At 39.1% G+C, this 19,107-nt stretch overlaps 1 protein-coding gene across 9 annotated transcripts in view; it reads right to left on the reverse strand.

Moving 5' to 3' along the window:
- The window catches only part of synrg (synergin, gamma), a 56,792-nt gene that overhangs the window by 25,954 nt on the left and 11,731 nt on the right, over positions 1–19,107 (reverse strand). For 6 of the 9 annotated variants that reach the window (XM_055196120.2, XM_055196118.2, XM_055196117.2 and 3 more), the window contains exons 8-15: positions 15,505–15,780; positions 14,630–14,704; positions 14,359–14,555; positions 12,253–12,492; positions 11,998–12,143; positions 9,056–9,174; positions 6,989–7,051; positions 3,672–4,628 (exon numbers count right to left, since the gene is read on the reverse strand). In XM_055196120.2, coding sequence (XP_055052095.2) covers positions 3,672–4,628; positions 6,989–7,051; positions 9,056–9,174; positions 11,998–12,143; positions 12,253–12,492; positions 14,359–14,555; positions 14,630–14,704; positions 15,505–15,780 — 2,073 coding nt within the window. The remainder of the gene's footprint in view (positions 1–3,671; positions 4,629–6,988; positions 7,052–9,055; positions 9,175–11,997; positions 12,144–12,252; positions 12,493–14,358; positions 14,556–14,629; positions 14,705–15,504; positions 15,781–19,107) is intronic. The other 3 variants (XM_055196123.2, XM_055196122.2, XM_055196121.2) reach the window with 1 other exon arrangement.

Consider the following 19,107-nt stretch of genomic DNA (forward strand, 5'->3'; position numbering starts at 1 on the left):
GGACATTGCAAATTGTAAAATTTTTTCATTGCTTTTGCTTTGTAGCTACTGGAAGCCATGTTAACCTTGGCATGACACGGCCGGGCCACCGTACGAGTTAAAATGCTTTCCGAATGGGGGGGGGGGGGGGCTAGAAAGTAATATTCAGTTGGTTGTCATATAGAATTTCACCGCTAGATGGGAGTAGATCCTACACAGTGGAGCGTTAAATAGCGCAAGCTTCGTCAGATAGCGTCTACTTCAAAATGCAAAATATACGTTAGCAGCCAATGTTAATCGTTATTGATTTGGGACAAATATGATGTTATTTAATGTTATAATGTTACTATAACAGGCCCTTAACGTCACACGCGATGTCTGATTTTATGTTTTTTTAAGAAAAGGAAGCATCAACGCATATTTCTAACGATCAAAATAATTCCTTAGAGCAGTGCTTCCCAATCCTGGTCCTCAAGGCCCCCATCCCAGAAAGCCCCAGATGTCTCCCTATATAAAACACCTGATTCAACTCATCAGCCTCTTTCCAAAATGGTAAACATGTCTCCCTAACAAACTGACGAGTTAAATCAGGTGTGTTAAACAAGGAGACATCTTAAACTCCCTGGGAGGGGGGCCCCGAGGACCAGGACTGGGAAACACCGCCCCAGAGAAAAATGATGCGCATTTATTAGGAGAATAGCAGTTTAAACCAACTTTTAAAAACCTTTGTCAAACTCGTAACTACTATTCGAAAACATAATTCTGACAGTACATGAACACTTTAGACATTAATGAAGTCTGCTGTATAGTAATAGAAATCATTAGGGCTCTGGTGAGACCACATGAACGTATGGAACTCTTCCTACTGTGCTTCCCGAACCCCAACCTGTGGACATGAGGGTCGACTCTCACTGAATGAAATACTGTGACGATTTTCTTACCCTGATACATGAGAAAATAAAGGATTTGACATGATGTCTTACATGTAAGAACAGATAACATGAAAAGCAGAGAATGCCAAGAGTAACTAAATGATAAGTGATGAAGACAGAACAGTTGATATGAGCAGGCCTATCTACTGTATTAAGAGCTTCAATTACTGTATCTACAGAAAAGCCATTCCAAAACCCCCATGGGTCCCCTTAAGGGTAGAGTCAACTTGGCGCCCCATGTGCTCTCTGATTTCTTTGCACTGACAGGTGTCAGGTGTCTTGCTCATGCTGAATGATATGCTCATGAATGACATAACACGGGTTAAGTAAGGTAGTTCTGTGCATTTTTTGCTTTTGTATGCCCCACTGAGGACTCTCCATGCACATGCAAACATGGATAACCATCACATGGACGGATGAACGGTCGCATGCAAACAAGTGTCTGGACTGTAGCAGGACTTTAACTATAACACCCGTTGTAACAAGAGTGGGCCTGATATGATTTAAGGTGGATATGTGGATTTCTAAAAAGGCAGAACTATTTGAATGCTAAGACATCAGGAAAATTACAAACTACACTATAGCATCTTGTTGATCGGTCTGTTTACATATTCCATCTGTACTTTTAACATAAAATGAATCTAAATAAATGTAAAGCAAGATGTGTTGGTGACTCAAGTCAGTTTGGGCTTTGTTCGGGCAGGTAGCAACATTGTAACATTTTTGCTGTATCAAAAACTTGAATGCTATTTGACCAGCAAAAAGCTGTAAAATCTGATTAAGACCACACTTGAATTTGGTTTGTATTTAATTTTGAACCAGCTTTTGTTTTGTCTTAACCTAAACAGAAATCAAGAGCTTTCTTTTTATGAAACAGGATGCAATGAGTCATAATGCTATACATAATGCACTCTAGTATCTGAATTCACTCGAGCATAATCCCTATATGAGTGGTCTTCAATCTTTTATTGACCCCTTAATGGATAAAGATGAGGAGCAGGAACCCCAGTTCATGTATCCAATTAGGACTGTATTATTATTATTTATACCATGGGGTTGTTAAATGCTTTATTCTGATTGGTTGAAAATGTTCCACAGGTATGCATAATTTTTTTGATAAACACACACATGACCTGTTAAATGTCTTAAAATAACCATCAGAGTAATGTCTGTGGTAACCGTGGTATAAGCAGAATAAATTACTCCTGTCCTTTGAATTATTTGAAAATAATGCACACCCGTAATGTTGCCACATTGGGTGTGCATTATTTTTGAATAATTCAATCGTGTGTCGTCAATTAATCTTTACTTATAACACATACTGTGTCATGTGTGGTAACGATACAAAGATAATAAAATAAGAATTTTTGTGATATAACGTAACATTTTAATTTAATTTAACTCTTTCCCCGCCATTGACGAGTTAACTCGGCAATTAAGAGAAAACGCTACCCTGCCAATGACGAGTATTTCCAGCATTCTGTAATACCGTTATTATCCAAAAGGTAGGGGTCTTCCGCATCTTAAAACCCGTAAGTATGGCCCTAGGGCAAACAGCTGTATGTCCGTGTATGTTTTGAGGATTTCAAAAATGAAATTCTCAGCTTTTTGCTCCAAATTTTGTGTTTTTAAAAAAACCTACCCATATTTGAGAAAACTAATGAAGGTAGGATGAAACTTTTTTTTATAAGCAGAGAGTCTGTTCTTTCATTTGATATATTGTATGTTTATATATTTAAAGAAGAAAACTTTCTGGAAGGCATTAAACTTTTGTAAAAAAAAACATGAAAATGCTGGCGCTGACTGGCAACTTTTTTTTTTTAAACGCTGGCGGGAAAAGAGTTAATAGATTTTAACCTGGGAACGTAATGCTCATCATTATAATTTAAGTTTTAATTTTTTATTATTAACCTATTAATGCATTTTTGTTTGATGCCTAATTTATAAAAAAAAAATGCATTCAAACAATATTTGAAGGACCCCCAATAATATCACCACAGACCTCCAAGGGGGACCCCCTGTTAAAGATCCATGCCCTAGCAAATTATTCACACACAAAGTAATAAATAATATGTCATCAACTAGATAGACCTAAGCGCGAATGTATTAATGCATCTGTAAGTTGTACCTTTATCTCATAAGCCTTATTTGATCATGAGCTGTTCACTTAACAAGAAAATACTGATAATCCTACCAATATGACGTGCTATGGATTTTGTTCAGGTTATACTGATGGTACAATCGAAGCGGGGGAAACTAAAATGAACAACAATGAAACATGACAGTATGGACACGTACAGGCGAGAAAAACCAAGTCACGTGTTCAAAACGAGAATGAAATACTGCATCTAAATGTGCTTTCGTACCGAATCACCTGATAACACTGGGAGTTTATAATACCAGTTATTGTGCTGTTAGCGATAATACTTATGAGATTGAAATTCACAAGCACATCTAGACTGGTAAAAATAAATAATACATAAACTAAATTAAATAAATAATTATAAACAACAATAAATACATTAGGATCAATGAAATTGAAAATATATAGACTGAAGGGCATATAATATGACGTGTATAAGTTTTTGATATGTAACTATAACTTGGCCATCCAGAACACACACACAGTGTTCATTATGGGCATCTGATAGCGCAGTTGTTGAGCCTTTGAGAGGCCTGAGTAGTTGACTGAACGCGTGTGAAAGAGAGAAAGTGGCACTTGGGCCAGACTTCACCATAGCAAGCGTACTAATTCCTCACCTGCGGCAGGGGGTTGATGAGATGACAAACCAGGCAGATCTAGGGAGCTATCAGACATCACATGCTTCAGGTCTCCCCCCATGTCCGATAACTTCATGTCTAGCTGAACCGAGAGGGCGTCTTCCGAGTCCTCTTTTCCCACGCTGCTGCCCCCGATGGACGGGAGGTCCAGGGACTTCACAGAGGCCGAGTCTTCCTTGGCCTGCTTGAAGGCGACCACTTTGTCCACCAGGCTTTTGTCGGACGCCCCCAGCGCCGTGCAGAACTTGGAGGACTGGAAGTCCGCAAAGTCGTCCGTGTCGCTCTTGAGCGACGAGAAAGAGCCTCCACCGCTTTCTTTGTTATCGTCGTAGCCCAGGCCACCCTCCAGGGAAAGTTGCTTGAAAACGTCGTACTTATCGGCACCGATTTGCTGCCGCTTCGGGGCCGCCTCACCCTGGCCGTCGCCACCAGAATCTGCCGAAACTGCCTCGTTCCTATGATCTTTCGAGCTCCCGAAAGCCATAAAGTCAGCAAAGTCATCTTGAACTGCAGACCCGGATCCTCCTCCTGCCACAGAGGTGGCAGACGTGACTTCGGAGGAGCCAAAAAGAGCAAAATCACCAAAGTCGTCTACTCCAGCGCTGGGAGGTTTGGGGACCGTAGAGGGCAGAACCAAAGAGGAGGGAGCCGATGGGAACAAGCTGAGTTTGGAGTCAGCAGTGGAGGTGGGAGCGGGAGGAGCTATTGTGGCGAACAGGTCCAGGTCTGCCATATTGAGAGGATTTCTAGGTTGAGCCAAAGAAGTTGGCTGGGAATGAGACAATGGTAGAGATGGAGAGGAAACGAAAGGAGGAGGAAAAGTTGACTGGAACTTGGCCTGGTCTGGTGGGTCTAGTGGAGAGACGGTGTCGGCTGTTTTGAAGTCTGAAAAGCCATCGTCGGCACTGACAGACTTGAAATCAGCAAATCCCTCGCCTGTGGAAAAAGAAAACAGAATTATTCAAGGGCGTGACGAACAGCATTTCACACAGAAACAACTTGGGGCACAGCAACACCACGGCACAAAACAAAGAAGGCATTTGAGGTTCTCAGCTCGAATTGGCAACGCTTAACGCAAGCTGCAAACAATTGCCGAAAATAAAATTAAACAAGCACACTAAAACTCACACATTTCATTGTAGGAGGAAAGAAATTAACCTAACACAGCACAAACATAATACAGCAAATCTATATGATAAAAAACAAAATGCACACTTAAAATCACTAACTTCCATAAAAGGCAATGACTACAAACATATCAGGTCACCTAGGAAAAAGTTTAGGCTGCATTTACTAGGGATGCACCGATATGGACATTTTGGCCGATACCGATAACCGATAACTCTTTATATTTGGGGGCCGATAACCGATATATATATAGGCAGATAAATGTTCATATTAATTTCACAATGAAAAACTCACAGGCCGCGGACATCTTAGGCGTTTCTCAATACCAAGTACGCCAAGATCGGACTTGTGTCCTTCCTAGTTCGGACTTGCAAGTTCAGACTCGGAAGAACGAACTTCTGACGCGAAATGCATTCTGGAAAACTTCGCTGTCATAAGTCCACACAAGTCTTCTCTGATGCATCCTCGATAAAATGGGCGGATCAAGAACACATCCGGGGATTTTATGTGAACTTGGCCTTGATGCGAACTTTGAATTGAAACAGTACTTGGGCCGCGAGAACGCAAGAACGCAAGTACAGACAAGAACGCATATTGAGAAACGGCTCTTGTCTTTGTGCTAGACTAGCATACTCTTCTTAAGCCCTCAACATGTGTCATCTTCATGCTATGTCACAGAAAGCACCAATCAAAACTCTACATGGCCAGCAATGAGCAAGTGAAGTGGTTCAACAAACCAAAATAATCCATAATTTATCGGCTTTCATTTATCGGCCTAATTTTGCTATCAGACCGATAACCGATAATATTAAAAATAAGCAGTATTCGGCCGATAATGATATGTCGGCTGATATATCGTGCATCCCTAGCATTTACATTTTCCTTTAACATGGAGTGCTATCCGACTGTCATCTATTCATTGCGAATCCCGAATAAAGCCAAATTCATACTTCACTGTCGAGTGAACAGCATAGGCAAGGCATTGTCATAACCTATGCCGTACCCTGACACGCAACTCCCAAAATGCGTCAACTCTACGCAGACCGCAGGCACTGCGATTGGTCTGCTAGAACCCCTCCAGGTAACAAAAAACTAAAATATAGAGTCTGGCACTTTCTTATATGACGGTAATAAAAAAAAGATGTAAAAAGTTGCCATTTCCAAAAAGCAATATTTAATAACTACAAAAGTCGCTGTCTATTTGCCGATATTTAAATATTTTCCTATTTAAAACTTCGTAATAATCAAGGACCATAGTTACAGCAGTGGTAATGATATTACGCACTGCCCGAAAATAGTCCCCTTGGTGACTTTCAATAGCAGGGGACTATTTTCAGGTGCTGCGTAATATCATTGCGCCTGCTGCAGCCATGTTACAGCATCAAAGTCCTTGATTATTACGCCAGAATGAGAGTATAGTTCCTAGCAATATCTGCCTAGAAAATCTTAACTTTTAATTTTCTGTCGGTCTTAGTACACGATGTAGCTGCAGAAGAGTCAAGTTTTGAATGGGAAAAATATAGAAACTCTTTTGTTATTTTTGAGCGTGATGCTAATGGTTTAATCGGATTCAATTAATTTATTCTAAGCTATGCAAAAGTGGTAGCAGCAGACCCGGATATCAGCTTAATGGATTCCAAAACGGTAAAAATCAAATGTTTAACTCTAGGGGAGCTGGAAAATTAGCATATTTTCAATAAAAATGGGGTGTCCCTTTAATGCACCAATATACACATCATAAAAACACACACACGCAGATGCAAACCACTCATTTTATTATCAGTGTATATTTATAAAATAAAAAGAAATATTGTTTCTCTTCAGATGAACTGTGGGAGGTTTGAAAAAAGAAAATCACTGCAACCATTAACTTACTGGCTTTATGACAGCTGTTCCCACTGGATTCTGCTCTAGTGAGACAGGGACATGTACACATGCCTACATCAGTGTATCAACTACTGGTTAATCAGGAACCGATAGCATTATCTAAAGCCTATAATCTCAAAATGTCTTAGCGCTACATTGGCCTATCACTTGTACGAAGCTCTTTGTGAAACGTGTAACACAATAAAGGCTGAATGTGATTTTGAAAAATCAGTGTATATAAACTGCAGATCTGGCACGTTTGCATGATCGTATCTTGCAGTGTAAGATGTTAATATGCTTACCAACTGTTTTTCTATCTGAAGGCGGCTCAAGCTCTCGGAAAACACTGTACTTGTCCCCAGAATCTGGATCAAAAGAACAAACAGAGCTCACAAACTAATCCCACAGCACTTGTGTTTAGATGAAGCAAAGTATTTTTGGTAATTGTTAAATCATTTAGCTTCAGAGGACATACAGTAACCTATTGGAGTCATTTTAAGAACTTGAATGATGGATGTATATGGGTGATTCTCACGAAACCATTGAAACACCACGACACTAATGATTTAGCTTTAAAATGTGTAATATAGTAACATTAAAAAGCATCAGAATTAACACAATACTGTGGTCTACTTTGCACAATGTGTGATTTCAACATAAGAATTTATAATTGGAAATTTTATCTCATTTTCTGCTGAAATTCTCATTACCGCAATGTGTCCGGCTGTGTTTGAACATGCGTTATGTTGTAATTTAATCAAATTAACACAAAAATATTAAGAATAAAAATAAATGGATGTTTTGCTAGACTACTTTAGATGACAGAAAAAATATTTACTGAATATTCATGTATAATAATAATGAAGAAAAATTAGGAAAATGATGTGTCCATGCCTGATGTTCTCATCCTCCGCAACACTTTTTGAGAACAGTTTAAGCAAACATACAGAATTTTAATAAAGTTTGATTTTGAGTGACCAAGCACAGGGACCCGTTACTTCAAGATGGCTACCAGGTAAGATCATTTTTTTACAGTTAATTTGAAATATTGTCTTGTCAGAATGCTTACACGACATTTTGATTATCATTACCGCAACAGATGCTTATTAAATGTTAATTTAATTAATAGAAGCATAATACTTTGATTGTAAATGCATGTGCAGAATCTCCAAATTATGTTCTTTCCGGTTTGTCATGTCATTTTGAAAATATGTCAGTGTTGATGTTTTCTGACTGTTGCGGTAATGAGATTTTTTAGGACTAATTTTTTAATTATGTTACAAAAAGTGTAAAATGATAAATACAAGTTTTTAAATTAATGTTCCCATTTACTCCAGACTTTGTTTTTCAATGTCTGGTGGGAAAAAAGTAAATTTAAGCAATTTTTACATTTTCATGCTTGACATTTTTAAATCCAAGTTTTCGTGAGAATCACCCATGTGCTTTTCGAAGCTTCGCCATAAAGATAACATGATGACAATAAAAAATTATTTGTTTGTGTTCAGTAAGATGTAATGTATATCACAGAAATAAGCCCCGACAGTGTGATCAGGACCCGAAGTGGAGGGTATTCTATCACACTAAAGGGTGATACAAGAAGGAAACACGCTTATTTTCAGTTTTAAGATAAGACGAGACAACATTATTTTGTTTAATCATTTGTAAATATAATGGGGTGGTTTCCCAAACAGGGATTAGTTTAAGCCAGGCCTTAGTTTAATTAGAAAATATAACTAGTTTGATCAAACATGCCTTACTAAAAACATTACTTGTGTGCATTTTAAGGCCAAGCAAATGATGTATTTTAAGACATGTCAGTGCAAGTTGTTTTCAGTTTGGGCAGCTCTTATACTTATTTTAGTCTAAGACTAGTCTAATCCCTGTCTGGGAAACCGCCCCAATGTCATATATGTTAGAAAAAGACATATTTATATTTAATTATTTGCAGCATCTGGGTTACTGTGTGTTATTAGTTTTGAGCGGTTGTTATCTGGGAGTAACAAACTTGCAAATGACTGTCCAATCAGAATCAAGCATTCCAATGAGCTGTGTAATAAACCGAAGTAAGGTCATACACATCTGGGATGTCATGAAGGTTGAGAACCTTCCTATTTGGACTATGAAACTATTACTCTAACAACTACATGGATAAAGGTGATTTAAAAAAGTATGGATTTATGCAAAACATGTCTGTAAGCCGCGTTACATGTCTGTAATTAGTCTTTGTCTTATCTCAAAAGCATTTAGACAAGAGAATTTGTCTTTAATGTTAAACCGATATGACGGAAGTCTTTTGAGAAATCTGGCATCTTCAAAAGACCTTAGTGAGGTGTATGGTGAGAGCTGGAGACTGTGTAAATGTGTTGTACCTGTGACGGACGGTGTGGGCTCTGCAGGCGGCTCCACTGACAGCTGCTTAAATGCTGCATATTTATCAGAGGAGGATTTGGATGAAGATCCAGACACGGGAGTCAGCATGGCAGGAAGACTGTGGGTCAGACACAACAAACACTCAACTCAATATAAAGAGTACATTGTTTATTGTAAAGTTTCTATATGAAGAGCTCAGACGCAAAAGCTGCTAAACGGCACCTCCGTCAAAAACTAGATGTTATTACCGAATTATTTTGGCATGTGTAATACGTTCTTCAAATACTTTTGTAAATCCTGACCTCAGACCATTCCGTGCAGCTTACCACCGGTATAACAATCTCAAGTTCATATTACTTTGTTTTACACACTTTTATGAGTAAAACCTTTTCAAGATGCTTTTTTTGATTGTCAATGTAGTTTATATTAGAGGTCGACTGATAGTAGATTTTACTAGGTTGGTCCGATAACCGATTAATCGACCGATAGTTTTTAAAATGGATATTGGGTTAAAAACAAACAGTAATACAAAAGTAATAAAACAACAGTACTGAACCATGAAAATGTGCTAAATGAAATTAATGTATAAATAAAAATGTATTAATTATATTAATAAGTACTGAAAGTAAACACTTCTGTGAAATACTCCCACTGGTAACCTATTAAATTACATAAATGTATATTATATGTGTAGACTTCTAATTTATTGCTTCAGTTTTAACACCTAATGATTATCTAATCAAAACAACAAGATGTATTGCAGTGAACTGAAATCAGATTTTTCTTTGTTGGATATGCTAATGTAGCCGACAGATGCATAGAGTTCACTTTCTCTCATTATTTCCTTAAAATATGCAGCTTAGCCGACTAAATCATGGATAAACCAGCTGGATATAAACTAATGCAAATAGATGGTAATAATCATGACATTTGGGTTGGATTTATCTGTATGCATTTTTGTGTAACGGTTTGAGGTACTACTGTTATTAGCGTCCTGTCAGCCTTGACAACAAACTGTTGTTTCTCTGCTAATGCAGCATCTATTCAGCAAATGAATGACTTTATAATGATATGAAGCAACGGATACAACTCGGAACAACTATCAGCATGGATTTTTGCTGATAGTCGATTGCTTCACCAATGAACAATCAATGCCGAATAATGTGATTTGTTTAAAGGTGACATAGAATGGTTGAACTGAGTATTTATCCTTGTTCTGTGATGTGACATGTAGACAAAAATGTTTTTGTTTGGGTCTGTAATGCCTTAGAAGCTTCCTAAAAACCTCTCTCAGATAGCTCTTTTAGGGTGGGTGATTTCAAACAAGTGGTTTTGCACCTATTTGGCTCCCCCTACTGGCTTAACTTGCAATCTCATTACTGATTGGCTGACTTTGCTGCCACTCAAAAAATGTAGCCAATTATTTTAAAGTGGAAGGGCAGTTAGATGCCTGTGATGTCATAAGCATCAGTTTTTCAGATTGGGCTGTTTTCTGGCTGACATTTCTAAAAGATGAATTTCTATGAGACTGAGATGTTTAGCACTTTTTGTATGTTTGTGAATGTGGGTAAACTACCATTATTCAACAAAGACAAGGTAAAAATGATTTTCATTCTCTGTCCCCTTTAAGCGCAGCAAAAATAGACCCAGCGCCACTCCTGCTACGTGAATACCGAGAGGCAACCTTCCGATCTCACTGAAAATATTATGCTTACAGCCTGGTACAAAAAGTGATTCTGGTCTATATAGCTAATTTTGCCCTTCAATGACAACTGTGTGGGAGGTGATTTTGTTTCTTCGTTTAAATAATATAAAGTCTTAAAGTTCTGCATAATTAAGGGCGTGGCCACTTGAGTGACAGGTGAACTGCCACTTCTGTCACTACCGTCGAGCTTGGCAGGCGTGGTTTCAGTAACCAGCCACCTCAGCTTCTCCCACGTCCCGCCTCTTTATCCATTTTGGTTATCCGCGAGTGCTGCGCTGTGACGCGATGCCAAGATGGTGACAACAAGCCCCACCAACTATTAGCTTCAAAAAAACTCTATAAAAATCTATGGGTGACGCCACAGACTCTACGTCCATATGTTTTACAGTCTATGGCGAATACGCGCTGCTGACGCGTGCGGTGTGCATGCTCTAACTTGTTAACATGGGTTGTGAAAAAAAAAACATGCGCTGCTCACGTCACGTGTGCGGTGTTAAACCGGCATAAAGGTCATAAATTTACCAAGATGCCGATGATTAGGTCCGATTTGTAACAGTATGAAGTGCTGTGTACTCCAAAGTTTCTTTCATTCTCCTATTTGTAGTGAATTAAGTGTTTTAGAAGTAAAAGTATGCAACACACTGCACTTTTTTCTGCTTTAAAGGCTGCTGTTGATTCGAAGTTTGGTTCACCTCTCAACTCCACTTGCATCCTCATTCCTGTATTAATCTCACAACTACTCATTTTCTGTGCTTTAATTGGCAAGCGATCAAAAACCCAAGCATTCCTCTAAAACAAAAGCGCCTTTGTGCTCAGTGAAGCTGATTGGCTGTTCGAAGAACATACCCCCCCATCTCAATCCCTGTTTTACATAATTGCCTTTCATCGTCTTTTCCCTAGGAGCATAAAATCTTTCAGTGCAGATGTGCATAGAAATAAAATAGGATGAGCGTCTCAGCTGTCCATTGAAATGGGTTCATTAGAAAAGATGGCGGGTGTTTAATTGTTGCGCGTGGCGGGTTATTACAACCCATTACAAACCCGAAAACTATTCTCTGCTTTAGATGAGTGAACCGAGTCAGGAGGAATTAACAAAGCATAAACACAATATCATAAACTACTAATGAGAGATGACAGGATATTATTTTACGACGCATCATCTCCAAGCAGTTTGGCATCACGCAAATGTAGGTTTTCCAGGCATGTGGGACAATATATTTTGATTAAATTGTGTACCCGCTCTGGGAGGATGATGATGATGAAGCCATGCTCGGGAATGCTCCTGCTGTTTCTCCCTGGAAATCTGCAAACGAGTCGTCTCCAGTTCCTGCTTTTGGAGCTTCTTGGAAGTCCTGGAAGTCATCGTCATCTGCCTTGGCAGTCTGATATAAACCCACGAAACAAATAAATCAATGCACTTATAAATGGTAGTAATAAAGGAAACATATTGTATTATTATTTTTATTATATAATAAAGTGTCTAAAGTTTACCTGAACTGGAGGGAAGTTGGTGACGAAGCTGGGGGGTTGTTGTGCCGGCGGGTTCGGGGTTATTCCCATGACAGGTGGCGTGGCAGCAGGCATTGCCATGGAAATGGGGGGCTGGGTCATGATGGACTGCTGGTGCTGAGGCAAGACAGCAGGAATGGCCATAGCCATGGCAGGCAGATTGGGTACAGGCGGAGAGGGAAATTGACTGAGGATGTCCAAACTCATAACTGTAAGACCACCCTAAAAAAATACAACCACAATATTTAAATCAGATCTATAGAATAAACTTATAAGCTTGGTGTTAAGTACGAAGGGAACCAGTGCCTGAAGATTTAAACCTACACATTTTTGGTTACCAGCCGAGAATGCTTAACTTTTAAGCCATGCCACCCATGTTAACATCTGAAGCATTAAAGCACTGCCATGATAACAGGTATCTCCAAGAGGTATGAGGCATTGCAATAAACATAAGACACTCAATTAAAGCAGATATGCTCTCTATACACCGAAGTGATTTAGCAAGCTATTAGACAAGAGCGCTTCCACTCGCCTCGATCTTTGAATTTACGACCCGTCTTTCATCAGGGAGCCAAAATGAAAAAACAGAGCTGTCAGACAATAGACCTCCTTCCTCATCCAGCTGTCTATTCTCCCTCTGCCAAGTAGAAGCCTGATTTGTTTGCCTAAAATATTCATTAAAGTCAACTTCCATTTCCGATGCCGTTGATGGCAACCTCAAGAGCTTTTCCTTTCTTTATTGCTCTACAAAAATGCAGCGCTGGAAGACTGACTGCTCACCGAGCTCCTACATTTGCATAAAAAAAGTGTTATTACTGGAAAGGTCCCATGAGTTGTTGAAAAATCTACCTAGATGTGGGAATGCAGCCTCAAGGTCGAGCAAGGGGAGATGAGATTCCTCTTCACCAGAGTTTCTCCCCTGAGCATCACCCCAGTGTTTAAAAACAGGCCTGATTTAGCTAGAATGACTTCACATGCTGTACAAGGATTAAAGGTCGGCATGGATTGATATTATTTGGGTTGGAAAACAAAAAGTTGAAGGATCAAATTCTGCAAGAGGTGATGAGTTCACTATCATCAATGTTACCCATATTGTCCTGAGTTAAGGCACCGATGCTACGTTTGCACGACAACAAAGTAGTAAAATCGGAATTCCTTTGCGTTTCAGAAACGTATACACTGCGCTTACATGAATCCATGAACACAACTAGGCGTGCACCGATATATCGTCCGATGATGCTTGCTATGCTTCTCAATGAACCACACCCCTAAATGCAATGAAGCAACCATGTGATTGGTTGATTAAATATTTGCATTAATGAAAAATTGAACAGGTGTTCCTAATAATCCTTTAGGTGAGTGTATCTATAATGATTATGTTTGACGAGTATTGCTTTTCAAATGCATGTTATAAATGACTCAAACTAACATTGATTTAATATCGAAAAGGACTTACTGATCAAAAGTCGTAGTACATGAAATAGCTGTGAATAATATCAGCTGTGCGATTCAGAATAGTTATCGGCCAGGTATTATTAGTGAATATCGGCATTGATCGGTGCACCCCTAAACACTGCATTATGTGTGCTAGGCCAGTAGATGGCGATGTCACTTTGTAAAGAAACACTACGTCTGCACACATATGCATTCTTCTACTGAGCAATAAATACAAACAATCAAAACGACAAAAATATCAAGCAGTTTTGTTAAGACGGACAATGAGGTAGGTTTATTAATACAAGTGACCCAGAACTATAAATTTTGTAAAATTGTTTGTAGAAATGTTAATAAACTCAGTCAAACACAGTCCTGTAGGCCGCCATTGTTGTTTTGGTTATACATGCACATGATTATAGACTGAATAAACATGTGCATGACTTTTTTTCATTTTCACAGCTGACAAGGCATCGTTTTTAAAAAGTTGCACTTTGAAACACGCCTTAAAAAAGTTTGCGTTTTTAAGACCCCAAAATTCTGTTGTCTTGTAAGCAAATAGCCAAAACACATAAAACGACCTTTAAGCTATGTAATGTAAGTCTTGGAGAAGTTTTGGATAATGTGTCAAGTAAATAGCAAAGTAATAGTTACCTGGGCGACACCGATCAGGGCCAGTACAGTATACAGCTCTTCCTTGGTAAGCTTTCCAGGTGTCGTACGATTGGCCATGGCCCAGAACTGTCCGAGGGCTTCCCTTGGCAGACCCGATGAGATCAGAATGGGGTAGAGTTTGGCCGTGTCGATGCCTGTTGGTGTCATGGTGTACTCGAGGACCTTCTTGAACAATTCTGAGAAAGAGCAACATTGTAACATTAAATAATAAACTTTCTCTCAAGAGCACATTTGCTGTATCGACACATACCTGGGATAAGGGTGTCGTTGTACAACCAAGCTGGCACCATGGGTTGCATCTCTTGTTGGGGATAGACAGCAACACCTGTTAATGATACACATCAAGACAGTAAGATTCTGCTCATGGATCAAGCATATCATATAAACCATGTCGGACTTCCCTCACACCTGCAGTCGGCAAAACCCCGCACAAATGTTGCAGGACAAACAGACTGATAGCACACACAAAAAGGGACATTTCCCTTTGCATTAGCATTGACTATGCTCCTCTGATCTCATGTTTTCTGTACAACTGGGATAAAACTGAGCCCTGCTGTCAAGTAAAACAAGCAGTTTAAATGAGACTACAACCTTTAAGGTTTCAATCGAGCGGATGAATCATGCAACATTTCCACCATGAATACCACCAAAAAGAAAAAATGGAAAAACAAGCAACAGTGCAGAGAGTAAATGACAGATATGAAAGACTTTAATTAGCACCCATGTTAAGAAATCAATCACAGCATATTCATGTTACAACTCAAACATGCACAAGTTTAAGATCTCATTTGGTCGAAGAATGTACTAGTCAGAAGTACGTGTCACTTATTTTTCTTCATTTCAATCTGTTTTTCGCTCATCAAGCATGTCTTCATTTGTAAAGATGTCCATGCATCTTTTCCTGTTAAATGCTTTGTGTTGCCACAGACAGTTTGGTGCTGAAATATCTATGGTTAATCGTTTAGAAGTGTTGGCTATAATCAAATCACATTCAGCTGACAGATTTAAGGAAAAACAAGATAATTTGTCAAGACACCTCAGGATTAGCAAGAGACGGGTAGGAAGTTTCAGGCTGCAAGGTGTTAGTTCTGCGAGAGGCGAAAATGACAGACGTTGTCTTCTCACCGCTAGAGCTAGTGGGTTGAACAGACCCCGTTTCTGGCACAGGGGGCGTTTGAACTGCAGGTCGAGGCTCAGGTGCCGCCTCTATGATGAAGGCGGAACTGAAGTTCTCCTGAATTTGAGCCCAATTTCTGGCTTTGGAGCTGCTGTGAAACTGGGCCGTTGCGCGAGCTTTGGGACTCAGCTCAGAGAGAACTTGCCGTGGCTTAAAACTAACCTGGGCCTTCTTATCAGCCATCAAGTCACATGACGAGAACATCTTTTCCTCCAGAGATGGGCCTGAATCAGTCAGGGATAAATGTTATGTCTTTATATAGCTGCAAAAGTTTTCCTGAATGTATCAATCGGCACCAAATGCGATGACGATGATTATAGTTCTTAATGTACATAAATTGCTTTACTTCCTAGAAGACTGTTTTAAAGGATTAGTCCATTTTCTTAAAAAAAATCCAGATAATTTACTCACCACCATGTCATCCAAAATGTTGATGTCTTTCTTTGTTCAGTTGAGAAGAAATTATGTTTTTTGAGGAAAACATTCCAGGATTGTTGTCATTTTAATGTTCTTTAATGGACCCCAACACAGTTTTAAAGGTGCAGTGTGTAAATTTTAGAGGCATCTAGTGGTGAGGTTGCGAATTGCAACCAACGGCTCAGTCCACTGTTCACCCCACGCTTTTGAAACACACAGAAAAGCTACGGAAGCCGCCACCGGACAAACATGTCATTGTCGGAGACAACTTAGTAAAAAAATGTGTCCATTAAGGGCTTCTGTGGAAAAATGGCGGCACAAAATGGTGACAAAATGTTAGGGGACCCTCTGTGTATGTAGATAAAAACGTCTCATTTTAAGTTAATAAACACATAAGGGTTAATTATTTAAGGTCTTTATACACCCCTGATAATATAGTTATGTATATTATTTTGCATTTCTGAAAATTACACACTGCACCTTTAAAGCAGTTTAAAATTGCAGTTTCAAAGGATTCTAAACGATCCCAAACGAGGCATAAGGGTCTTATCTAGCGAAACGATTGCTATTTTTGGCAGGAAAAAAAAATATGCACTTTTAAACCTCAACTTCTCTTCTTCCACCGGTTGTGTGACGCACCAGCACGACCTCACGTAATTGCGTAATGACGTCGGTAGGTCACGTGTTACATATATGAAATGCACATTTGCGGACCATTTTAAAGAATAAACTGACACAAAGACATAAATTAGTATCATTCCACATACAACAACGTCGGAACTGTCCTCTTTCTCCACACTTGTAAACACTGGGGCGTAGTTTCGATATGTCATACGTGGCCTCTTGACATGATGACATATTACGTGAGGTTGCGCTGGCATAAGACCCATATTCCTCGTTTGAGATCGTTAAGAAAAAATCGTCCTTTGAAATTGCTATTTTAAACTGCATTAAAACTGTTAAGTGTTGGGGTCCATTTAAGTCCATTAAAATGAGAAAAATCCTGGAATGTTTTCCTCAAAAAACATAATTTCTTCTCGACTGAACATAGAAAGACATCAACATTTTGGATGACATGGTGGTGAGTAAATTATCTGGATTTTTATTTAAGAAACTGGACTAATCTTTTAAGATGTAAAATAAATCTTTGGTGCCTCCAGAGTATGTATGTGAAGTTTTTGCTCAAAATATCATATAGATAATTTATTATAGCATGTTATAAAACAGTTAGTTCCAATCCTTGATTCTGATTGGTCAATAGGTGTGCTTTATTCACGATAAAACACTGCTATGACCGCTTCACCCAACGGTTCTATTTAATATCACTGCGCCCTTAGCAACACCCTTAGCAACACATAAAGAGACAAAGTCTGAGAACAGTTTGTTGTTTTTATTTGAGCTTTCATGTTGTTGTTCGCAGTCAGGGACTATTTTTTTTAGCGGAAGGAATGCTTTTATTGATTTAACTTCATGAAAGTTGCACTAATTTTTTTTTACTTTAATATTGTGTGGTAACCGTTTTATAAAAGCAATAAGGTACTCGAGGCAAGTGCTGTATCGTGAATAAGTAACGGCTGAAGGGGTTGCAGGCACTCCGCTTCGCGTCGTACCTAACAACGCCCTTCAGCCGTTACTTATTCACGATACAGCACAGCCTCTCGTACCTTATTGCTTACTTAAAATTGTCAATTGTAGGTGTGAGCATAAATGTGCCATTTTGGGTGTACGTTAAAATGCAAATGAGCTGATCTCTGCACTAAATAGCAGTGCTATGGTTGGATAGTGCAGATTAAGAGGCGGTATTATCCCCTTCTCACATCTCAATTTTGGGGGACCCAAATTTCAATGATCTATTTTTTCACATGCTTGCAGAGAATGGTTTACCAAAACTAAGTTACTTGATTAATCTTTTTCACATTTTCTAGGTTGATAAACGCACTGGGATCCCAATTAAAGCACTTAAAAATTGAAAAAGTCAGATTTTCATGATATGTCCCCTTTAACGTGAAACATCTAAGAGGACCAACTTACTATAACAAGGTTTATTACTCTCATTCCTAAAGCGACATTCTGGAGCGCGGAACGAGTCGAAACTATTTTTGTGGTAATCAACATCATGCCACAAATGTTGTCAATAGACCATAACCTGTATCAAATCCAAAACATTCCTTCGAACACACGCGCCATCACACATGCCCATGCCTGTCCAACTCTGAGCTTTTTATCGGGACATCAACACAATTGGCAAAGCCTGTGGGCACTAGTTTAAATCGTGATGTTTCTTCAGGCTTTATTCATTAACTCCTGGATAACTCATAACAGCATATGGGACGCCATCTGCAACCTGACAAAACTGAAGGGAGGTGGAGGGTGACGGCTGAGTCAGATTCACAGCATCGCATTTTCACAGATGGTGGCCATCACAGCTGAGTCAGAACTCTCTCTAGACTATACGTCAAAAATATGGAAAGCTAGGGGGCGGCGTTCGATTCTGGTTAAGGGTCAGGGGGTCTAATAGATCCGGAGAGAAGCATTCATTAGCGTTTTCATTTTACCCAATGGCAGTTGCTCGGCTGGTGCATGCAGGCCAAGAAGTATGTGACCTGGATGCTGCAAACGTTGGTTCATGAGCACGTCATAAACCTTTAAGGCCTGAGTATACTTCACTTTTTATGCATCTAGGTAAAAGTCAGGGCATAATGATGTCAGTGCAAGATGTTTTTAAATTAAGGCTAATGCATTTTAGTCTGGGATAAGCCCTGTCTGGGAAACTCTGATGTCACACAACCACTTCCGAGGTGCAAATTATATACTGATGATGTGTGGAAAACTAACAAAAAAAAATCACAATCCTGAGCTTAATCTCAATACCGAAATCCCAATAAGCAGATTCATCTGTTATAAATTAGAGACTGTAGTGTAGTTTATAAAAGTTTAGCTTAAATGTGTGATTTGGAAAAAAACATTTACATTATAATCTATTATAACAACATGTACATGCATTACATGAAGTGGATTCTGCATTTCTGTGTGTAGCTTAGTGGTAGAGAACCGTGTTATCATAGGTCATGGGGTCGAATTCATGGAAAACATTTACGTCACTTTGGAGTAAAACGTCTGCCAAAGGCAAAAAT

This window comes from Misgurnus anguillicaudatus, chromosome 24, assembly GCF_027580225.2.
Source record: "Misgurnus anguillicaudatus chromosome 24, ASM2758022v2, whole genome shotgun sequence".
Taxonomy (NCBI): domain Eukaryota; kingdom Metazoa; phylum Chordata; class Actinopteri; order Cypriniformes; family Cobitidae; genus Misgurnus; species Misgurnus anguillicaudatus.